General features: G+C 39.0%; 3 protein-coding genes and 1 non-coding gene across 7 annotated transcripts; 1 reads left to right on the plus strand and 3 right to left on the minus strand.

The window, feature by feature from the left end:
* Nucleotides 1-441: 441 nt before the first annotated feature.
* kif23 (kinesin family member 23) lies at nt 442-11,627 on the minus strand. 3 transcript variants are annotated; one of them, XM_042496864.1, is made up of 23 exons: nt 11,490-11,627; nt 11,172-11,235; nt 10,872-11,000; nt 9,674-9,779; nt 9,444-9,580; nt 9,218-9,330; nt 8,966-9,136; nt 8,720-8,764; nt 7,409-7,521; nt 7,044-7,165; nt 6,841-6,943; nt 6,681-6,760; nt 6,482-6,601; nt 6,226-6,385; nt 5,039-5,200; nt 4,759-4,925; nt 4,488-4,661; nt 4,124-4,327; nt 2,231-2,464; nt 1,648-1,736; nt 1,478-1,556; nt 641-711; nt 442-547 (listed from the first exon to the last, which is right to left on the minus strand). In XM_042496864.1, exons 1-23 carry the CDS (start codon nt 11,501-11,503, stop codon nt 532-534), a joined length of 2,673 nt encoding a protein of 890 aa, XP_042352798.1. In that variant the 5' UTR covers nt 11,504-11,627; the 3' UTR covers nt 442-531. The 3 variants fall into 3 exon arrangements, with proteins under 3 accessions (XP_042352798.1, XP_042352799.1, XP_042352800.1); XM_042496865.1 differs by lacking the exon at nt 8,720-8,764; XM_042496866.1 differs by lacking the exons at nt 442-547; nt 641-711; nt 1,478-1,556; nt 1,648-1,736; nt 2,231-2,464 and adding an exon at nt 2,485-3,032.
* LOC121950818 lies at nt 7,266-7,362 on the minus strand. Its single transcript, XR_006106348.1, has one exon. It is a non-coding gene; the product is annotated as a Z30 small nucleolar RNA (small nucleolar RNA).
* A 773-nt stretch (nt 11,628-12,400) lies between the features above and the next one.
* On the plus strand, nt 12,401-21,198 carry ddb2 (damage-specific DNA binding protein 2). 2 transcript variants are annotated; one of them, XM_042496277.1, is made up of 11 exons: nt 12,401-12,495; nt 12,603-12,749; nt 12,829-12,938; nt 13,118-13,309; nt 14,275-14,420; nt 15,600-15,699; nt 15,857-16,034; nt 17,078-17,223; nt 19,505-19,660; nt 19,743-19,788; nt 20,568-21,198. In XM_042496277.1, the coding sequence occupies exons 2-11, from the start codon at nt 12,611-12,613 to the stop codon at nt 20,828-20,830; spliced, it is 1,476 nt and encodes a 491-aa protein (XP_042352211.1). In that variant the 5' UTR covers nt 12,401-12,495; nt 12,603-12,610; the 3' UTR covers nt 20,831-21,198. The 2 variants fall into 2 exon arrangements, with proteins under 2 accessions (XP_042352211.1, XP_042352210.1); XM_042496276.1 differs by lacking the exon at nt 14,275-14,420 and adding an exon at nt 14,594-14,760.
* On the minus strand, nt 20,949-22,160 carry LOC121950323 (protein FAM180A). The gene is made up of 3 exons (XM_042496279.1): nt 22,060-22,160; nt 21,815-21,888; nt 20,949-21,710 (listed from the first exon to the last, which is right to left on the minus strand). Exons 1-3 carry the CDS (start codon nt 22,130-22,132, stop codon nt 21,360-21,362), a joined length of 498 nt encoding a protein of 165 aa, XP_042352213.1. The 5' UTR covers nt 22,133-22,160; the 3' UTR covers nt 20,949-21,359.
* Between the last annotated feature and the right edge of the window lie 363 nt (nt 22,161-22,523).

The following is a 22,523-nucleotide window of genomic DNA, read 5'->3' on the forward strand; positions in this document are numbered from 1 at the left end:
TGAATATACACAACAAACTGGTGCTTCAAAGGAATTTTATTCCTCAGAGTAGACAGGAGTTTTACAGTGACAAAAGCACATTTTTATAAAGAACTTCAAAACAAAGTGGATTATTCAATCTCTACTTTAAGCTCAATATATTTTACCAATCAAGGGACAGAAACAGACAAAAATTGAACAGTTTGGCAACTTCACAATGGTTCCTCATGTGCCAAGTAACAAATGTGACCGTTAACACACAAATGTGCAAACAGACTCTTTTTATCAGCAGCGCTATAGTAGATATATGCCACCATCTTTGACTGAATCAGATAACACTTGTTTTCTATTGGTTCAAATACAGCGTATAAAATATTTTCACAAAACAGCTTTGGTGACTCGTATATATACACACTTTTGCATATATTTATATAAAAAGGCGTGGAAAATGTTTAAATATCACTAGAGCTAAATATTAAAAAGTTTAGTCTATTGCACAAGAGCCAGGTGAGGGCAGTGGGGAGTGATGACTGTAGTAGCTGTCGGCTGCAGTTATGGTTTTCTGCGCCTTTAAAAAGAGAAGAAGAGTTAATCAAATGCTGTTTGTGTACCGCAGAGTACATGCTGTTCTCACATGTGATCTAAAAAGATGACAGCTTACTTGGTGATCCCATGATGCTCGTAGCCAGGACCCATGTTTGATCCGGCCCTCATCTCCATAGCCACAGAACACTGCCAACAAAAGAGAGATGACGGACCCCAAATTTACATTATTCTGAAAGACGCATTAGCAACAACATGATAAGGACAAACACTTTGATGTGTCTTTGTGACTGTCTATCCCTGCTGTAGTTGTGCAATGTTAGGAGAGCTAAATCAAATTACCTGCAGTGGAGATATGTACAACTTTTTTACATTAATAGCACTGTGCACAAGAGCTAAAATATATTTACAAAGCGAGTTACTCGTAAATGAGGTACATCTCTACTGTACCTGAGTATCCTATCCTCTTACATCTTAGGAAGCATGTGTTCAGCTCTGTGTCAGAGATATATCAATTTACTCTACAATCATTTTTGAGTCTGGTCAGAGGGTTTTGTATTGGAATGCTTTGTATTTAAAGTTGAAACTATTTGTCATCTGACACAAAATGATTAAGCAACTATTTTTATAATGGATTAATTGTTAACATCATGTCTACTGCCTTTCTGGTAACTTTAAAATCAGTATCCTTTGGATTGTTAGCAAGACATAAGAAGCTCTTTGAAAATTTCACGTATTATTTAATAGACACCTTTGCTCAGTATTTTTTATTTTTAAGATTTTATGCGATCATAACATTTTCTAAAGAACTAAAATAACAAGACACATGCTTGAATGTGTTTTCGGCTTCTATACGCATGCAAAGCCAAGTTCATGACAGGATCTGTGTACTTCCTAAACCAAGTCACACATGCAGTGATAGTCAATTGTAAACTAATCAATAATATCATCCTACCCTCGTCTCCACATCAGTCCAAGCTCCATCTGTATGATCTCCACTGGCAGGTGCACCCTCTGAAGATTTTCTTTTGCGCCTTCAGACACAAATGTAGAGTGACAAAAAAAAAGTTAAGACATCATAACATCTGGCTAATCTGCAGCTCATTGCTGTCTGTCAGCTGTTACCTGGGGACTGTGGCGAGCTCCTGTTTCAGAGTCTCAATGTCAGTGAACTGGACAGCCTGTCCTCCTCCTCTGGTCTTTATCACCTCACCCTGGTAGATGATGGAGATGTTTTAAATTTCTATCCAGTTTAATTAGTTCATCTAAGTTAGTTTTTTCTTACACATAAAACATAGTGAGTTAGCAGGTGCAGCCTGTGGTACTATTGTGTAGCTACATTGTGCGTGACACTCACATTCACACTCTTTTCTCAGCTATCTCTTAACTTCTTTAGATATTTACAGATCAAACATTTCGTGTGGTCTCAAATGCTTGGTCTTCAAGTGCTTGACTTCAGTCCATTACAAAGGATCAGTATCTGTTCTCTGACTTCACATCAGGCCTGAAATATTCCCCTTCAATCAAAACTAAAAGCATCAAATGTTTCAGCTTCTATTGTGACTGAATATGATGATGGATACCTCATTTGTTACTTATTAATTAAAACAAAAACTCCCAAAAAGAAAGACAATTAACATGACCACACAAAACAATTTGTGATTCAATACAGAATCAAGTGTTAAATATCACGTAGCAGCGTACATACCTTAATGAGTTTGGTCTGTATCTCTCCATCAGAGGCGACCTCCTGGTGTGTTAACACATATCTGTCACACTTGGACAGGGCCTTCTCATTGGGTGCAGACACCTGGATGGCATTGGGGATGACAGGTTGCAGAACTGTCCCCAGGTCCATGCTGGAGGAGGGTTTGTGGTCCACCCACTTCTCTCCACCAGCAGAGCGGGAACGCCGGTGCAGTGGCCGCACCGGTGTCGTTGTCTACAGAGCGAGGGAGCAATTGATAAAGAAAAAATATATATAGAACTAGACAAAAGATGCATCAGATCCTGATATAGATATTCATTGTGAGACTGGTTAATTGCTGGGTTAAATTAGGGGTGTGAGAAATATTCTGCCTAAACAGTTGAGGGAAAACAAATCTGCAAAGAACTTCATGGCCTGATCAGATACGCCAGTTTTACTTGAACCTCATGCTGCTTCTTGTAGCTGATTCACTGACCCTGTAGCTTCTCTCAATTATGTCTAGATCAACTGGAGGGGAGCTGGCTTCTTCCTCTTCCTCTCTAGCCAAACACAGATCTCTCCTCGTGGCCCGGCTGACTGAGGGGCTTGCAGGAGACTGGGTTGTTGTAGGTGTTTTAGGGGACCGATAACCCTGCCTGCTGTCCTGAGCCGCCCGCTGCTCCCATGCAGAGATCCAGTTAGACACAGACAAAGAACTGCTGGTGCTGGGGACGGGGCAGGCGGGCCTAGGGTTCATCTCAACTTCCTCAACTCTAGTGGCACTGATTGGCCCTGGCCTGACATGCAGAGAATCAACAGGGCACTAGAGAGCAAAAGTGGAGAGCACAATTACATTCATGCACGGTTAGATACAGCTGGCACAAAGAAATCACATAGTGATTAAATGTTGCAGTAGCTGGTGGAATGGAGCAGCAGACACCGGAGCAGTCAAATGTAATCAATTACAAATGCAACTGTTTTTAGGGCCATGTTGCTTTTTTTAGACTGAAAGAGTGGCGTTGGTTTTGAGAGCTGCAACAATTAGTCAGTTGACTTTTGTAATTTAAATCTGAAGTTATACTGGTATTTATAGTTTTGGTTGTGATGGTTCCAGCTTATCAAATGGTAAAAATAGTTGCTTTTCATTGTCATATATTATATATATATATTAAAGTTCTTTGAGGTTTTGGATTGTTATTAACGCAAAATGATTATGATATCAATATGAGCTGACGGAAATTGTGTTGGGTATTTTTTACTGTCTGTCAAATGATTATAGTGATAATATTTAGTTGTGCAGTGTTTGAATGTAGTTAGAAAATAATCACACCCATGAATATATCTTGCAATGTAAATCTGAAACTGATTAGCTAATTGACATTTTGGACCTGATAAATAACCAGAATTGTTGCCATCTTTGGGATAAGACATTCCTGAGAAGTTGCAATATACATTTTTCACCATTTTCTTTCTTTTTTTTTATAGATGTTTTTGGGCTTTTTTTGCCTTTAATTAATAGAGCAGCACAAGTGTGAAAGGGGGAGAGAGAGGGGATGACATGCAGCACAGGGCCGAGGCCGGAGTCGAACCCACGGCCGCTGCAGTGAGGACACAGCCTCTATACATGGGACGCCCGCTCTATCCACTGAGCCACCATATGTCCCATTTTCCACCATTTTCTGAAATTAAACATTTAGGAATTTAATGGACAGAAGCTGATATGAATGCCATCACACTGGGATTAGTCATGTTAGTCCAGTCAACAAAGTATTAGCGTTAGGGAGAGCACAGAAGCTGTTAAATTCGTAGGGATGGAATTCTGTTTAAGTGCCGCTGTCGTGTCATCTAACAATATTTAGGAACAGATAAATTAATCTGGAGGTGCTCTAGATGTGTACTGTCAACACAACGTACAGGGACAGGTGAGGGCGAGGCCGATCTCTTTGCAGGGGGGCGTTCCTCTCTGGAAGGCCTCTGAGGCTGCGTCTGACGCGGTGGGGGATCTGGACGACCTGTGGTCTTGCTCTCTGTCACGATGGCTTTAAGCTGCTTCAGCTTCTCGTCTTTTACCCAGAGCTTGTTTTGCATCTCCAGCTGCATTGCGTTGACGCGACGGTCCTGCACAGCAAGAGGCATAAAGTTCAATACTGCTGACTTTAGAAATGATCACTGAAAGCTGATTATCCAAGGCTGTAAACAAACTGCTACCTGAACAAGCTATAGTACACAGAAGGCTGCCTGACTCATTAGCCTCTGTGTTTTAAGAGGAGCAACTCACACATTCTTTCTCCCACTTGTGCTGCGTGTCTGTGACCACGCCGTGCATGCGCTGCTCCATGCGTCTCTTGTCAGACAGCTCCCGCTGCAGTCTCTGCTCTCTGGTTTCCAGTTCTTGCATCAGAGAACGCTTATCGTCCTCATAGATTTTAGTAGTTTTCTGTAGGATGTCAATCTGGAACAGAATCATGTAGGACGTTTGAGACACTTAGAAACATATCTACCAAACGAATCAGCAACCTCCAGTAGGTTTGAATGTTTTAGTCTCTCACCTTGTGTTCTTGCATTTTGGTTTTCTTCTCCAAGCGTTCAAGCTCTGCCTTGTTGTTCTGGATGACTTTGTCCATCTCCAACATTTTGCCATTTTGTTCATGAATAAAATTGTCTTTGGAAAGGAAGTTGTTGTCCAGTTCCTGAAGCATGGACTTCATCATGTTAGCTAAAATAACACGAAAGAGAACATGTGAGCTCAGATATGACATGCTACTTTTTTAATGAACCTGAACTGTCAAAGCCACGAGGTGAGGGTTGAGCCTTGATGTGAGCAGGCACCTGCTTTGTTGTATTCATCGATCATCATCTGCCTGATCCTGTGCCTGTTCTGCAGAGCTTCAATCAGCCTGGGCAGGGTGATGTCATCGTGGGGGTCGGTCAGCTCAGAGGAGGGTAAAGGTGGGAGGCTGTGCACCAGGTGGTTTATAACAGAGGGCAGGTCTGAGGAAACAGACAGAATTAACCCAACTGGTAAAATCTCTTTCCATAAGCGAAACATGCAGCATCGGCCTAAAGCCTAAAATATAAAGATAGACATTATGCTGCATTTAAATTTTAGGACTTATGTCATTATGCATGACATGAATTTTGAGCAGATGGTGCATTTATGAGCTTAATATGAGTACTAAGTATGACTGCATATTGCACAATACTAGAGCGGTTCTTCAGCTTTGTTATAAAAAAAACTGATTAAGACTGGAATCCACTGCTTCATGCGGATTCTCTTAAAGACAGTAAAATTAAAATTAGAAATGTCAGTGGGCTTTGGTTTAACATGTTTGCTGTTCTCCATTTGAATAACTTAATTTAAAATTAATGCTTTCACAGTGTTTTCTTTTATCCTTTAACAATACATTTTATGTCTAATATGCAACTGTTTGAGGGATGACCAGGTATCATTCACATTTGAACTGATACCTGTTTAGCTACCCAATACCCAAGAGTACCCTTTTTGATATTGTACTGTCTCTGTTAATAAATAAAATAATTTTCAAGTAAATAAATAAAATGATAACGACAAACAACAACAAAAAACAATATAAATAACCATAACATAAAATAATAAATACACATATTAAATATATTTTATAATCATAAAATAAAATGAAAACAAAAAATTGAAATATATATTTAAAAGAAATCTGTTTCTGTAATAATAAGCTATAGTGGTGATGTAATAAGGTAATAAGCTAAAAAAAAAAAATCAATTGTGCTCCTCTGCTCCACATATAGCTACCCTCTGTTTGCGTCTGCTCATCCAGCAGTGACCGGGCTTATAAATAGCATTTAGGGAACCCTCTCAAACTTTGCAAGTGTTATTTTTATTATTTTGTTTAATGTAAAAAGGTGATTCTCCTATAATCAGGCTCTTCTTACATTTGTTCCAACATGTTACTCCAGTAAAACATCATAATTGACCGCATTATCTTCTAAAGGAGATTTGGCTCATACAGTTCATAACTTACCTCTTTCTGTCGGACCACCGCGCTCCTCCAGCTTGCGAGTGAGTTCGTCTTTAAAAGCTTGGTTCCTATGGCGACGGCCCGGGGTGAAGCCACAGATGGGCCTGTCCACTGGGCGAGCCACTTCCACCTCCTGGGTCATCTCTGCAAACCGCATCACCAGCTGGACAAACAGAGCGGGTCTTTAGCGTGTCAGACAGACAGAAACATGCATGTTCATTCAAATTAGGGACACAATCAAGATGCAGGATGAACTTACCAAGGTTTCCTCATAGTCATCAGCTTTGGGATTGACACAGACAACCATTCGGACTTTTCCCTCTCCGTCAAAGTAGTTCTTGAACAGATGGGTTACTTTAGAGTCTCTGTAGGGGACCATCTGTGGAAGAAAACTTACATTACCTACATGGCTCATCAGCAAATATAATCAGTCTTCAGCTTAGTGTGATGCTTCATACCCTATTTGTGCCACACATCTGGTTTTCTCGCAGTATCTCAATGCACGTCCGCAGATTCAGTAGAGACTGGTTAATGTTACCTGAGAGGTAAGAATGTAGTTTTATCACACACGAACTTCAGCTACAAATAGATCAAATTTTGGTGTTTAGAACTACTAACCTGCTTCGCGTATTCGGGTGCCTTCTGCCCCGGTCCTACCGGTGCGCTCGCTTCCTGCCAAGTCCACCAGGCACAGCTGACTAACAGTCACCTGGTTTTTATCCTAACAAAACAGCCAGAAGTACTTCAGTATCAAAACTGGTGCTTATAATTCATCCAAACATAAATCTGGGACCAGACATTTGGTTTCAGTTTCAGCTGACCTGGAGAATGTTGTCTCCATCTGCGTCAAGAGGAGCTTGAGCCAGTTTAACAATGAGCACGCTGTGGGAGCGACTGGACTCTCTGTTCAGACGGGTGTTTGCAACCTTCCTCTTCTTCTGACCTGGAACAACAAGGTACAGGAGACTTTTTAACATGTTGTTGACTGATAGCATCCTCACATGCAGTATCAACTACTTTTAAGCACTAAACTCATATGCGACCTGCTCAGAGAGAAGATTAACTGAGGTCATTTCCTGGCCAGAACTAACCCAGAGGCTAGCAATGCCAGTTCAGTCACATCTATAATCATCACTGCAATATTCTTCCTTTTTTTCCCCTTTAAGGTGACACTCCTTCAACTTACCTTTCCAGAATACTTGAAATGCCTCCTCAGCTGACTTGACTTCGACCTCCATGCAGCCAGCCACATACATGTTGTGATTCTGATCCTCTCTGAGGATTTTAGACTGAGGTGGTCTACATCGAGAACACAAAAGTGTTAATCGCTGACGACATGGAATTTCATTTTTCATGCAGCAGATGTGAATTGTCAAACATTTGGAGGGGGATATTAATGTTGCTTGATTTCAGCCATGGAAAATAATCAGTGACAATCATGGAGCGTCATACAAAGCAACAGACAGCAGGTTTAAGGACATTCGGGAGCTTTGCCATAACAAAGACTACAAGCAAGAAGAAGCGACGTAATGATTTTTAGGACTACATGAATACTCATCGACACTGGAGACATTAGCAGCTGTAGCCTGCAATCAGTGGCTCTGTCAGTTAAGATTTGGATAGGGCCAAGTAATGAACTTTGATACTTTATGGGCACTGAATGTATCTGTAGAAAAAGAGGACCACAATTCTGCACTGAATGTTTGCTGAAGATTAATAATTTTCTTAACTTCTTCTTTAAATCAGATAATTTGATTTTACAGGCTTCCAGACTGAATATTCCACTGGTAGCACTGGTGCTACCAACTTTCTCACTGGGTCTCACCAGCACTTGATTTGGTCTGTAATAATTTTCCAGCTTTACTGTATTTTATTATTATTATATTTTATTCAGGCAAAGTTTTTGTATGAATGCTTGTGTTTTCACATTTGCAAACTCTGGCTGTAGGGCTAATATTTATTTTCACTGATTCGTTTGGCCAATAATCAACAGCAAATGCTCACAATGAACATGCTGGAACTAGAGAACATTTAGTAATTTTACTTTAGAAACAAAAAATCTTTTTAAAAAAATGAATTATTATTAAACATTAAGTAAATTGTTTCCCATTTTTGTGAATTTACTAATTGTTTTATCTTTTCAGATGCATCCAGCTTTTTGCCATAAACATGTTCAAATTTCTCAGAATATCAAGTGGGCTCATGTTAGAAATTCTGTCCCATCACTTAAGGGTTTCATTCGTTGGATTAAAAAATTTAAATTTTAAAAATGTATAATTGCTTTGATGTGTGTCTTGTAATCCAGCCCTGACATCTGGGTCACATTTTCATTGTGACAACCAGATTGAATTTATATTATAAGAACAAGTTTGAAAATGTCTCCAGCGTTGATGAGGTTCTATTTACAATCTAGACTGCAGATTTGTGTGTCACAGGGAGAGTTGATCTTAATCAGGCTACTAGTCTGATGATGTACGAGTTTTCACTGGTCACATACATGAACTCAGTGTTCTGGCGCACAGGTGTGCCTCCACCATTCCACCTAGTAGAAAGAACAGACAATAATTTTGTCTTCCAGCTACTCTGACATATAATTTTCATTTCTTCAAGCTACTACACTTAAGACATTTTAAAGTCTCTCACATTTAAAACATGATACTGATTCACTATTTATCTTTAATCTTTAAATGCACGTTAATTTATCTGAATTGTGTTCCTTTCACTTTACATTTCCTGGACTTACTTTGGTTTGATTGCATCTTCCTGATTTTCCTCCAGGAGGTCATAGATGTAGTTGTTGTAGATTTCTATGTAGGAGACGAAGACGCTGTAGCAGCTGTCCTCATCCACACCGTCAGCTTTGTAAGCCTCTTCTGACTTAATCATGTCAGCAATTTCAGGATCAAGCTTTTGTCTGAAATCAAAGTGGTGTCTTGCATGTTAAATATCAGGTAACTGTAGCAGGAAGCTGATGTTTAACCGGACTCAGACTCACCTGGATGCTGGTGTTTTAGGAACAGACAAGTTGTTTTCCCGCCTTTGGCGCTCCAACAAAGCATCGACTTCATTCTGGACCTCCAAGCCATTTTTATCATCAGTCTTGAAAACCTGAAAAAAAGGCATTAAATTAGATAAATAAATGTACAGACTTTACAAAGTCTTATTAAATTATGGGGGTACAACAGCAGATCAACACTATATTTAAATGTTTATGCTCTTACGTATCGTTTAGCTTGGTAGGGTCCGATACTGTTGAAGATCATGTCAAGTGAGCGGGGCAGAAGTCCACCCTGGCCCGGAGAGCCGGTCATGGTGAACGTCTTTCCACTTCCTGTGACCCCATACGTAAAGAGCAGACCTGCAACAACAAAGGGAAATTCAGTCAAAGAAAATACAGCAGAATTACTGATACTTTTTGCTATATAGGCAGCTGGCTTGCCAACACTCTTACCGTTTTTGCCGTGAATGAGGTCATCGACAAGAGGCTTGGCCACATGTTCAAACAGCTCGATCTGAGATACTGACACTCCAAAGACTTTTTTGAAGGAATACTGTGTCTGAGAAGCAAAAGAAAAAAGGAATATTAGAAGGGAAATGTATTACATTAGAAGAATACACTTGGCTCCATCTTATTTTCCTTATTGTCACCAGATCCCATAAAAACACTAAAACCAATAATGTGCTATTTTGTCTCAATATTTTATTACTTTCCTTGTCTTTCTGTGGAACTCAGAAGCCAAACCCATTGTTTCCTACTAAAGTAGGCAAACAAAATGGATGGGTGGATACAAAAGTAATTTCCAGAATCAGGTGTGTGTTTTAGTTTTGAAAAAAACTGTTTACTCAAGAGCAGACAGTGCATTTGTCAACTATGACAAAAAATAAGGATCATTCCCCATGTTGATCAAAATTACTGAACATTTCTCATGTGCCAGTGCCACTGATGTGTTTTTAAACACATTTTGAACAACAATACATATAGATTCTGAATATCTGAAATAGTTTCAGTATTCATCGGCAGTACCAGCACACCAGTGCCAGCTGTGCTTTCTTGCGCTCTTTTTTGTTAATGTTTACTGTAGTAATAGTGCTGTTCTTTGCTAATAAACAATAAAAGAAAAGTCTTAATTGCCATGTTATATGGTTGTTATATTTATCTTTAAATTAAAAAAAATATATGCCTACAATTTATTTGACCATGGTATCAATAGTATTGTTCCAAAATACACATTTAGGTGTTTTATATTTCAGATTCTGTTCTGGAAATGAGTGCAATACACACATATTTAACTAGATAAGAGGGTAGTAAATTTACTTTTTTGTCCACCTGCAACTGTGGCTGGTAGATTTTAGAATACACCAGCCACTCTGTATACTAATTGTTTTTTGGCTGGTAAATGAAGCAAATCTAGTAGCCATTGGTGCTAATTTCAGGCAATACTTGTTAAGAGGAAGAAATTATTATTGATTTTGGTCTTGTTGTGGAATTACTTTAGAATTTTAAAAGAAAGAAATGCAGACTATCACCTCCTGTATCAATACATTAGACAGTTATTGTATATGATCATTGTCTATTTGTTTATTATGCTATTGCCCTTAATTAGTAGAACAAAGGTGGGGAAATACTCGTGGTTTCCTAGATCTGTTACCTCTTTGTACTCTCCATTACGGTTTGTTTTGAAGCCTTCAGGGGCGTGCAGCTGGATGGTGGTGCTGCTGATCACCTCGATGCAGCACTCCTCGTCCTCCGTACCCAGAGGTCGTACACGGCAGTACACCTGAAAGCAAGTACTTTTACTACTCTTAGTTCACTGTACCTTTAAGAAAACACTGTTTGAATCTTAACCTTATAACTACAGCTTGCCAGATATTCACAAATCATATCCCAAAAGTAATTGAACGCTACAATTTGTGTTGTTGATTCTTGAACAAACTTCAATGACACTCACCCCGACCGGGTCTTTCTGGTTGCTGGAGGGCTTTTTAGGGGGTCTGCGGGGGGTTTTACCCTTCCTGAAAAGCGATCACATTTATTAGCACGGTACATTGTGAGCGTTACCCTTACAGTGAGCGATGGTGCGTTAACAAAGCCACTAGCCAGACGTTTTGTTAGCTCCCGGCTAACGTTATGGCTGAGCTAGCTGATCTCTCGTTGCTCGGATTCCGTCGACAAGACCGCAATAAACATAACTTAGCGATAGCATAATTCTTTTAGGTAATGTACTTGAAACGCAGTTATTTAGAAGTAAATATTACACTCTACTTACGGTTGTCTGTTCATTGTAACTCGCTGCTGCTTGTGGTTGTACCTGGGTTTTTTCCTTACCGTCCCTGTTACTGCAATTTTGAACTTTCCCTCCGCCTGCTGTAACCAGAGGACTTTTTCAAAACTAGCCGGCAGCAGCCAATCAGATTTCCCAACAGGCAAGCACGTGTTTCCGCTTTCAGCTCGAGCCTTATATGGAACATCAGCAATGTGACGTATGTAACAGTTATCAGATAAATAAATACCACTGAACTGACCGACCGTAGAAATATTTCTATGAAACTGACGAACAAAACAGCCCAGAGACCATGCAAACAAAAGGCAACTGCAGCAAGGAGAAGTGGAATTTTAACAATGAGAGTATTTTTTGTGCTCTGTATAATGAGAGACAGTATGCATTAATAATTTTGTTGTAGTAGAGGGATTTATGTCATCATCATTATTATTATTGTATCTTTTCATAATTAATAGAAACGTATATCACTATGAATGCATTATTACAATCCCCTTATTTATTTTTCAAAATATTTCGTTTATTTCTTTTGATATTATTGTTGTTATTATTATTATGGTATTATTATTGTTATTATTATTATTGGTATTATTATTGTTTTTATTATTATTATTATTATTTTCTTATTATTATTATGATGATGATGATGATGATGCATACATTCCCCAAGCTGATTTAACATCAGTTTGCCAGCTTGTCGGAGAAGGTCTGACTGCAGTCTGCTCTGCCCATGTGGGCGTGGTTTGTAGGAGGCGTGGTTTGTAGCGGCTGTGGCTTGGCTCAGGGCTGCATTCAGATAGACGTCCTATTTGAACACCAAACATGGCGTCCATCAGGGTCGCTTGTAAATTAACAGTGACACCTACCGGCCACCAGCTGTAAACACAGATAAGTTACAAAACACTGACGCGCAGCCATTAGCCCTCACGTGTAGTGCTGCGTTATGCAAACATTGGAGTTCCCAGTCTGCTGCATGAAACGTCTAACATCTCAGGTGAGCAGTTTGTTTTGGCCTTGCTGTGGGAGCTAGGTAAATAAATGTCGAGTTATATCTGTGTGATTTTGTACAATAAGAGGCGTGTTATTACTGTTTTCTTTTAGGCTGAGAAATGAAAGCGAAGTCGACGAAGTCAGCAGCTGCATCGGAATCAAAGAGTAGAATGAGGAAAAGAGCCGGGGAGAAGAACTCTGGACCAACTCTCTCCAAAAAACTGCGAGACAAAAAGGATGGAGAAACATCCAAACAAGGTGTGCAGCCCTGACAGGACAGCCTCAACACATTGTACGTGAAACGTTCTTGTTAAGATTTGGTTTATGCTTTTTGCAGGGGCTCCCTTCAAGTCTACAGGAGTTCAGAAGAGAGAGAAGTATGGGAGTGTCCTTCACTATATCTACAAGAGTACTCTGGGACAAAGTCTTCACTCACAGATGAGACAGGTGAGACTGCTAGGTTGCACACAGGGACCAAATACAAAAACACTATATTACCACAGATGTCAGTGAATGTAGTGGAGTTCTTCACATGCATTACAGTCTACTGACTGTGCAGCCTGCTGTGCATGTGTTCATGGTATGTGTGCGTCTTTTTTTATATATATTGTATTTATATTCCACAGTGTCTTCAGGAACCTTTTGTCCGCTCGTTGTCATCCTATCATTTCCACTCTGCTACCAGCCCCTTTGACCGCAGAATCACCTGTCTGGAGTGGCATCCCAGTCATCCCACTACTATGGCTGTGGGCTCCAAGGGTGGTGATATATTTCTGTGGAACTATGAGGCACCTGCAAATAAAACCTTTCTCCAAGGGGTGAGTTCCTGCACTACGATGTGGTTTGTTATTCCAGATATTTCACTGACCTTAAGTCCAAAGCATTCAACAAATGATGTATATTTTTTTATTTGCTGCTTTTGGATGGTGCTATATATGGAAGCCTATTTCTGCCATTATGACAACACAAAGATCCTGTCATTATTTAAAGAGATTCTTAAAATGATTTATCAGTATTTCAAAATAATGACAAATGTTCTCAAAATAATGAGTAAATATCTCAAAATAACAACTTTCATATCTTAAAAAAAGAGAAATTCTCTCAAAATAATGACTTTGTGTCTCAAAATATTGAGAAACGTCGACAAATTATTGACTTGCATATCTCAAAAAATGACTTGGTACCTCATAATGAGAAACATTCTCAAAATAATTAATAAATATCTTAAAATATTGACTTGTATTTCTGAATAATAATGAATAAAGATCTCAAAATGATTTGCATATCCCAAAATTATGACTTGGTGTCTCAAAATGATGAGAAACTGTCTGAAAATAATGGGAAGCTTTCTAAAAATATTGACTAATTCAAAATATGGACGAACTTTCTCAGAATGACTTATCTCAAAATAATTTCTAAAAATAAGACTAACTTTTCTCAAAATAATGAAAAACTTGTCAAAATGAGTTAGAATTTTAAAATAATGAGAAACTTAATCAAAATAATGACCTAGTATCTCAAAATAATGAACAACATTTAAAAAAAAAAAAATATGTATACATTTAATTTTTCATTGCTTTAAATTAAATTAGAAAAGTATGTCATTATTTTGATATGTTATTATTATGAGAAAGTCTCTCATTTTAATGATTTTTTTTTTTGTTTTTCAATCATCAACTGGGATCATTAATGCAACAATTTGAGGCCAAGAATAAGTGCATTTTGAGGCAGTGATTCCTTTCAGATTTACCTGACGTCACACTGTCACTGGTTCTCTGCTTAGATGGGGGCTGGAGACTCAGTTACAGACATGAAGTTTAACCAGTTAAATCCCACTCAGCTGTTCACCTCGTCTATGTGTGGTATGACATCACTTCGAGATTTTAATGGGAGGACTCTAACGGTGTTTACCAACACAGACGCACTAAAGTAAGAGACACTGTGTCCCCTTTCTCTGAAAGCTACAATGAAAAAGGGTTGTAGATTTTAGGTTTGAGCATCAGTCTTCTTATCAGAGGGGGCCCTTATTGGTTTCTGGTAAACATTAGTGTGGTGCTGATCACTGCCCTGTGACAGGCCTGCATTTGTGTTTCTGTGCACAGAGCGGAGCAGGAGACTTTATCGGAGGGATGAAGTTTTGCCCGACGGATCTTTCCAAAGTCTATGTGGCTTCCGGTGAGGGCACATTGACCATGCAGAGCTTTGAGGGCCGCACACCCACTGTTCTGTCCACAACTCAAGACTGTGGCCACGATCACCACAATGTTTGGTGAGAAATCTGGCAGTAGACTGATGCTCAAAAAAAAAATGGTGTGATTATGTTGTGCTTAACCCTCTAATGGTACAATGATGCTTCTAGGTATCGTAACCGTTTTTGGCTGTTTACACTCACCCAGTAAATTCTCAATTATTATGCAATATTTTTTTTAAAAGAGCAAGAACCCTAAGGGAACCAAAAGCACTGTTTATATTGCATTATGACTTTCTGGAGGCCATGCAAAGTCCTTTTTTCAGGGCCTTTCCTGCAAAGTTCAGCTCCATCAATTATGGTACATTGTTGCTTTAAGGTGACGTACCCAAGAGTGTACCCCAAAAAATATGTTTTTTGAAAATTTCTTTTACTTATGTTTACTTAGTCTATTTTGTGGCAAAAATGATTTCGTACATTTTTTTAACCAATTGGCATCATAATTCGGACCAAAGAGGGTTAATCATGTTTATATAAGCAACTTTTAAGATTTTCATGAATTTAGAAAGCTATAACAATGTAACAATGCCTTTTGTAGATAATTCAATGTGTTTTCATAGGTGTCTTTTCATTTTTTATTGCAAATATAGAAATAGCCTTCCTTTTTCTGTGAAAAGTTTAAAATCGCTAAATTTTCATTGGACAGCAATGATAAGGAATATTACATTCATGAATTTTCGTCTTTTAAAAATATTAATTTAACTCACATCCTATCAAATATTTCAAAGTATTAATCATTCATTTGATAGATTTTCTCTGTTGGATCATACATTTATTTTTGCACTATGAAATCTTTAGCTTAATCCCTGTTTCTAATCAGTTATATCCACTAAACTCATTTTGTGCTCTGTCTCTTCCAGTTTCTGGTACTGCTGTCTCGATGTGTCTGTGAGTCGACAGATGCTTGTGACAGGAGACAATGTCGGACAGCTTGTACTCCTGGGTTTGGATGGCCAAAAGGTACGTGTCACCTCCACATTGAAGTAGATCATTTACCTGATTCTGTGCATTTAAATGATTAAGAGTTCATGTTGTCCTCTTGCCACGTAAGAGGTCAGTTTGCAATGAAAAGGTATGTTTTCAAATTAATGCCTTTTGTTCTGTTTTGATGTTGCAGATTTTCAGTGACAAGTTGCACAAAGCCAAAGTGACACATGCAGAGTTCAACCCCCGTTGTGATTGGTTGTTGGCGACAGCCTCAGTCGACCACACGGTAAAACTTTGGGACCTGAGAAACATCAAAGACAAGAAGAGCTTCCTCCACGAGATGCCTCACGAGAAAGCAGTCAACTCAGGTAACAAAACTCCTCAGTTTGGGCTTTCTGTTTTTGCTACAAATACTAATACAAATACAAATTGCAACATTTGTGCAACATAAAGGATATGAAAGTAAATGATAAATTAGGCGTAACTTGTCCTGACATTTGAAGGGACCTCTGCCAGTCTACCACTCATGTATCTCATTAAAGTAATAATCTCACATTTTAATGCAAATGTCTGTTAAGTTACTATCATTAAACGAGGTAACACAGTTGTGATTTAGCCTACGGCCAATGTATGTGGCGATTCAAACCGACGCACAGTTGATGATGTGTTTTTCATCACCAAGCGGTGATGCTCTGCCGTACTGTTTTTTTCCAGTCTTTGCTAGCGTTGGGAGTAAATGGTTAAATTGGCAGAACAAACAAAGAAAGCCCACTGCTTATTTCCATCAGTACCACCAAAGAGAGTGAAACGGATATCTTTGAGATTGTAATTTTATATGGAACAGATAAATACAGTGCGTTGTGCATGTTCAAAATTAAAAAGGTTCAGTTCACACAGATTAAAATTAACTAGTTAATAGTTCACAATTTGAATTTTGAATTAAGTTCACAAGTCCCAAACAGTGAACTAGTTTATGATCATGTCTACAGTTTAAAAAGTTTTATAAAATCTTAATATCATTCATCCACAAATATTTCCCAAAACTGGTTTGATGCATCATCAACAGTCAAAACAATGCTCACATTTAAGTTGCTAACTGATGGTTCAGCTCACCATTCACCAAAAATGTGCACAAGTTTGATGAACACGCTTTTTTAGGGTGTTCATGCACAGCACTGAATAAATGTAACTGTGTAGTTATAGTTATAAATGTCCATGTTGGTTTAAGATGCAAGTGATTTTGTTTAGTTAATTCATTTAGTCCAGTTTTCTTAATTTATTTGTTAAAAGAGAGACAAGAACCTTAAAGAAGTTCACGGTTATGATTTCTATGTGTGCAGCTGGTATCACGACAGGTTGTAAAGAAAATCCAGGACATTCTGGTAAAGCTCTTACTGTTGTCTCCTTGCAGCCCATTTCAACCCACTGGACTGCTCCAAGTTGCTTACTACAGATCAGTACGACCAGATCCGCGTTTATTCATCCTCTGATTGGTCGAAGCCTCAACATATCATCCAACATCCACACAGACAGTTTCAGCATCTCACACCCATCAAGGTTTGTTCCTTCTCCACATGTGTATTTATCCTACTGTTACTTAACCTGAGGGATTGTAACTTCAAAAACATAACTAACAGATTTGGTATAACACAAATGATGGATGCACATGCACGAACAACATGAAAAACATTATTACTTATGACAAAGTCATGAGTTTCCAGCCTTTTTTGCACTGTGGATTATTGTTATATTGACTGCAAGCCACAATTAGACACATCACTTTTATTTTCTTTTATCACTTTTTCAGGGACTTCTTTACTATCATTGAGTAAACTGAAGACATATCTCAGGGGTATTTTATATTAAATCAAGAGAAAGGTTGAAAATAAGGCAATGTGCTTGTGGCCACAGGCCCCCAAATCACTGCATCTGTCCGTGGTAGTAATAACGAGAGCTCAGTGAGAGCGGCTTGATGAGACATGAAGCGATGCGCTAGTGTTTCTAAATAATCCAAAATCTGACTAAAGCTGAAACTACAACAAAGTAGTCTGTAGAAGTCTAAAGAAATCACTTACCACCTCTGAATATTTGGCTGTTTGTTCATTCAGACACTTTGGTGCTATGAGGAGAAGCTCCGTTCTGTTTGTCTGTCTGTCTCACTGCGCTGCTGTCAGACCATCAGCTGTTTGATCTGCAATAATGAAATGCTGCTCGGTTGTGAAATAATAGGCTGTATTCTACAGTCAAAGTCACTCATTGCATTACATGAATGTTCAACACTTCTGCTGTCGCAGTGTTTTGGCGTGATATTTGCTTTGCTGTCATGAGAGCACGAGACTGACGATGAAAGCGCGTGTCACACACCAGGAGTGTGAGAGTTGGCAATCCTGTTAAATATGCAAAAATGCAGAACAAAACACTTAACGTTAGACACAGTCACACAGAGGAGGGGAGCTGCTTTCTGCCAATAAATTTAAGATTTTATGACTGAAATACATTTAATCTTATTGACATTCAGTTAAAGTTTAAAAGACAGCATTGCTTTAGGACACCAGTGAAATACATATGGGGCCATGCTGTCAGGATCAATTAGGGAAAAAGTACCTGCTGAGGAATTAACATTGATATTCAGGTCATTTCTACGGTAAATAATTATGTCCTAGGTTGCAGAGAAATGCCATAGGGAAGAGCTGTACCCGACTCTGAATTATGTTAGTCAAATCAGATTTTGCCATTAAATCGAATTATTCAATGATTTGTTTTATTTTTCCATATAATGTTCAACGGGATGTTCAGTGTGACTCATGTAATATAATAAACAAGCTAACGGTGCTAATGACATATCGCAAATGCGCAACAAGTTTTGCTGAGACAGGATATCAAACAAAAGCCAGAGACTTTATCACATTAGGCTGCTGTGAGCTGTAAATTCATCACTTCTTATCTTGAAGCCTTACAGTGCTGAGTCTCTCCCCCTCAGTGCAGTGGCACTGCGTCCGCTACAGCCTCCACCAGAGAGTAGCGTGAAAGCCAAGAGCACTCACTTCACAGCAAAATCTGAGGACCCAAATCTCCCTAGAACCACACAGCAAAGCACACTGACTAGCATAAAAAAAACTTGCTCGACTTGAAGCATTCTCAGTAGACTGATGAATTAAATCTCAGACTTTTAGGGGGCAGCCCTATTATTTAGAAATCCCAAGTGAGGGATTTCAGTATCGTCAAAAATACAGATGCTTGTCTTTCCATTAAACTGATGCAGAGATGCTGTTTAACAGTGATGCAGCACACAGCTTACACCACCAGAGACAGTCTCTACTGGTGGAACAAGCAGCAGAGCTGAGAAAGAGCAAAGGCAACCGTGAGTGGTGGGGATAACGTCACAGGACTAGTAAAAAAATAAACATGCCTCTGCCCCTGTTTGGAAGTATTGCCACTTATAACTTTGTCTTCAATTAACTTTTCCTAACTACAAAAGCAGTTTATTAGCTGAATGATTTTATAAAGCACGTCATCTTCATTCAGCCCACTGATGTGAATGTATCCGCTGTGGCAACAAGTGTAGTTGGGTCGCCTAGCAAATTACTTATTGGACCATAAGTATTTAGACCCTGCAAGACTTGTCTGAGTAGGCTAATTGCATAGAAACACAACATTGTAGGGTAGACATTGACATACATGCTGCAATTACCTTTATCACCAGTAGCTCAGCTTTTATTTTGTTTAACACAACAACGTCATATAACGTATACCCCGGTGAAATGTCGGGATGGTATAACAAAATACAAGAGTCAAGCCTGGTTTTTGATAAAAGAATACTCATGTTATTTCTCTGCAGGCCACATGGCACCCTATCTATGACCTCATCGTGGCAGGACGCTACCCTGACGACCGAGTTTGCCCCGGAGATCAGAGGACCATCGACATCTTTGATTCCAACACGGCAGAGCTCGTGTTTCAGCTGCAAGATCCCACTGTTTCAGGGATCAAATCTGTGAGTTTGGTTTTTTTAAAGGGAAAACCATAAGAAGACATGAAAACTGTGGTTATTAACACAGAGAAATATTTATTTACAGGTCAACAAATTCAGTCCATTGGGTGATGTGATTGCATCTGGAATGGGTGAGTTTTTCAAAAGCGCATTATTAATTATTATCATTAAAAGGTCCGATGTGTAGGATTTACAAGGTACAAGGTAGATTTATAAGTCATTTTTTAAACTATGTTTTTAAACTTGTTAAGATGAAATTAAAATTTGTCCTTAATTCTGCTACATCTTTTGGTGTCTAAGGAGGAGTTTATGAGTCTCACAGCTTGGTGAAAGAAGCTGCTTTGTAGTGTGGTGGTACTGCAGTGGATACTTGAATTTATTGATCCCACAGCCATCAAAGCATAAAAACATGCATTTTTTATTTCTGGGTGTCATTCTGGGCTTTTGCCTTGTAATTTGTCATTTTTACTATTTTCCACCTGATGACAACATTGTACCGTTTTCTCCATATTTGGCATATGGAGAAAATACATGCTATTTCCACTAGGTGCGCTGTCACAATCAATGTTACTACAAATAATTGACATATCCCAGTCTGTGATAATCAAAAGAAAAACTACTTTGCATGTAGTCTATTGAAAATAATCTATTATTTGTGTTTTTTTCTTATTTTCATCAAAAAACATAGTGGCATCATTACAAAAACCTGGCATTGAAAGGGTGAAAATTCTGAAAATGTATGAATATTTGATATTCATGATTAGGACTGATGTATTTCGATGAAAGTTTAAAATCATTCTAATATATAATATTTCTTAAAGCCTGATTTTGAAAAGCACATTTTGTGCGCAGAGTGATACGGGTGCCTGTAATATTACAGCGGGCCCTAAGTGTTAATGTTCACTTCTAGGTGTAACGGTGCTGGTTTGGGATAGAAATGAGTCATTGATCAGCGATCGGCATGAAGAGCAGGCGGAAACCTCGACCTCAGTGGAGAGTTTAAGAGGCCAGCGGAGGAGTCGGCAGCAGCAGCGCTCCAGCAGGGACAGGAGAGGTCCTGCTTTGGATGCAAAGCTCAAGAAGAAACTGGCTTCTTTGGAAGAATCAGAGACCAAAACCAAGACCAAGACTGCTTGTACTAAACAAAAACAAGCAGAAATGCGGAAGAAGTAAATTGTATCAGTGACCCCAATTTGATATGAACCTTCCTCTGAATAGATTTTGGTTGTTAGATTTGATTCCGAGCAGAATTATATAGTTGTCACTATCTGAGGAGATATCTTTGGAGAAAGTGAACCCTGTGAGAATAGTCACTTTAATGACTCTTACTCACATTGGACTCATATCTACACTTCTAAACCATTCCCCATCTTTCTGGAGCCCCCCTGGAACTCCCTCAGGGACCCCTGGTTGAGAACCGTTGAACTCTATAGTCTCATGGATCATAAAAATGTATATATTTCTTTGTTTACTGCTCATTGTGTTTCTAACTTCAGGGATTGAATGTTTAAAAAGTGTTTCTGATGTTCTTTTAAAAGCAGTTTCAAACTTGAGCTCTTTGTATGTTTTTATACTGTGCTATAATAAAAATGGTTATGTTTCATACATGCTTGAGTTGATTATGAATACACATTAGAGAAAGATTTAAGGCAGGGAATTCATTGCACACACCGTTATCTCATACACAGTGGAAGTGTATGTATCACGCATAATTGAAGAGATAACCTCCACGTAGTTCATGCACGGTGACATTTGCCAACTGGAGGAGCACCACGCCCCAGGCCTCCTGCTCCAGGTTTCCTTCCTGATGCTTGGCCTGCTGGGCGGAGTACACCATGCTCAGGACAAGATTGTCAAACTGATCCTGCGTCAGCGGCTTCTCCCTCCTCTCACCACTCAGTATGGTCACCATCTGCACCATGGAGCTCAGACTTTTGGGAAAGTTGTCATTGATCTGGGACAGAAAAGCCCGCCCCTGCCTCATTGATGCCATCTCCTTATCGAGCATGACGATGTTGTTGTCACTGTCGAGCTCCAACCCACCCAGCAAGAACTGCACAGAAAAAATATGTATGCATCACTTACCGTGCAAGTAAAACTTTGCAAGATATTTGATTGACCTGCGTCACGTCTGTTAACTCTAAAATGAAAGAGTACCTCAAACATCAGGTTTGCATCAGCAACTGAGGAGTCAGTTTCAAGAGAAGTTGGACTTCTGCCTGCAGCCACATCTAAAGCAGAAAATACAAAAGTTTAACTGCAACATAATTGAAATGCAGAGAAGCTGTCAGTCCCTGTATGCAGACACTTTAGCCGTTTACTGGATATTTAAAAGTACATGCAGTATCATTATATAACAACCCTAAAATGACTGCCCTATTAGAAGATCTGTTTCTACTTACCTTTCAGCATTTGCTCAAACGAAAGCAACAGAACAATCCGAAGGCAGATATTTAGTAGTATTTTCATATTCATTCTTCTATTAATATCGGCAGCAGATAAAATAAAGCATCCTTCTCACCTCTCCTCTCCCTCGCTTACTTTTGTGAATCCAGAGAGGAGCAGCTCAGCCTGAATACCATTCATTTTTCCACCTTGGAAAAAAGGACCAAAAGCCAGATGGCTGTGATGCAAAGCAGAGAGCAATATCTTAATAAATCCCGGCCCTTTATTTCTGCAGCATGCTGAACTTTGAATTAGCAAGGCTTAAAGTTCACAGAGACCACTACTAAAAGGAAAATAAACAAAAGTGACACCAGGGTTGGGAATCCCTGTCCATAAACATAAACAAGTCCAATAAAAAAAGAGGGTTTAAGCTATTTTGTCCATCATACACTTGATTTTGCAAGTGGTGTTAGTTAATTAT

The sequence above is a fragment of the Plectropomus leopardus genome, chromosome 11 (genome assembly GCF_008729295.1).
Source record: "Plectropomus leopardus isolate mb chromosome 11, YSFRI_Pleo_2.0, whole genome shotgun sequence".
NCBI classification, from domain to species: domain Eukaryota; kingdom Metazoa; phylum Chordata; class Actinopteri; order Perciformes; family Serranidae; genus Plectropomus; species Plectropomus leopardus.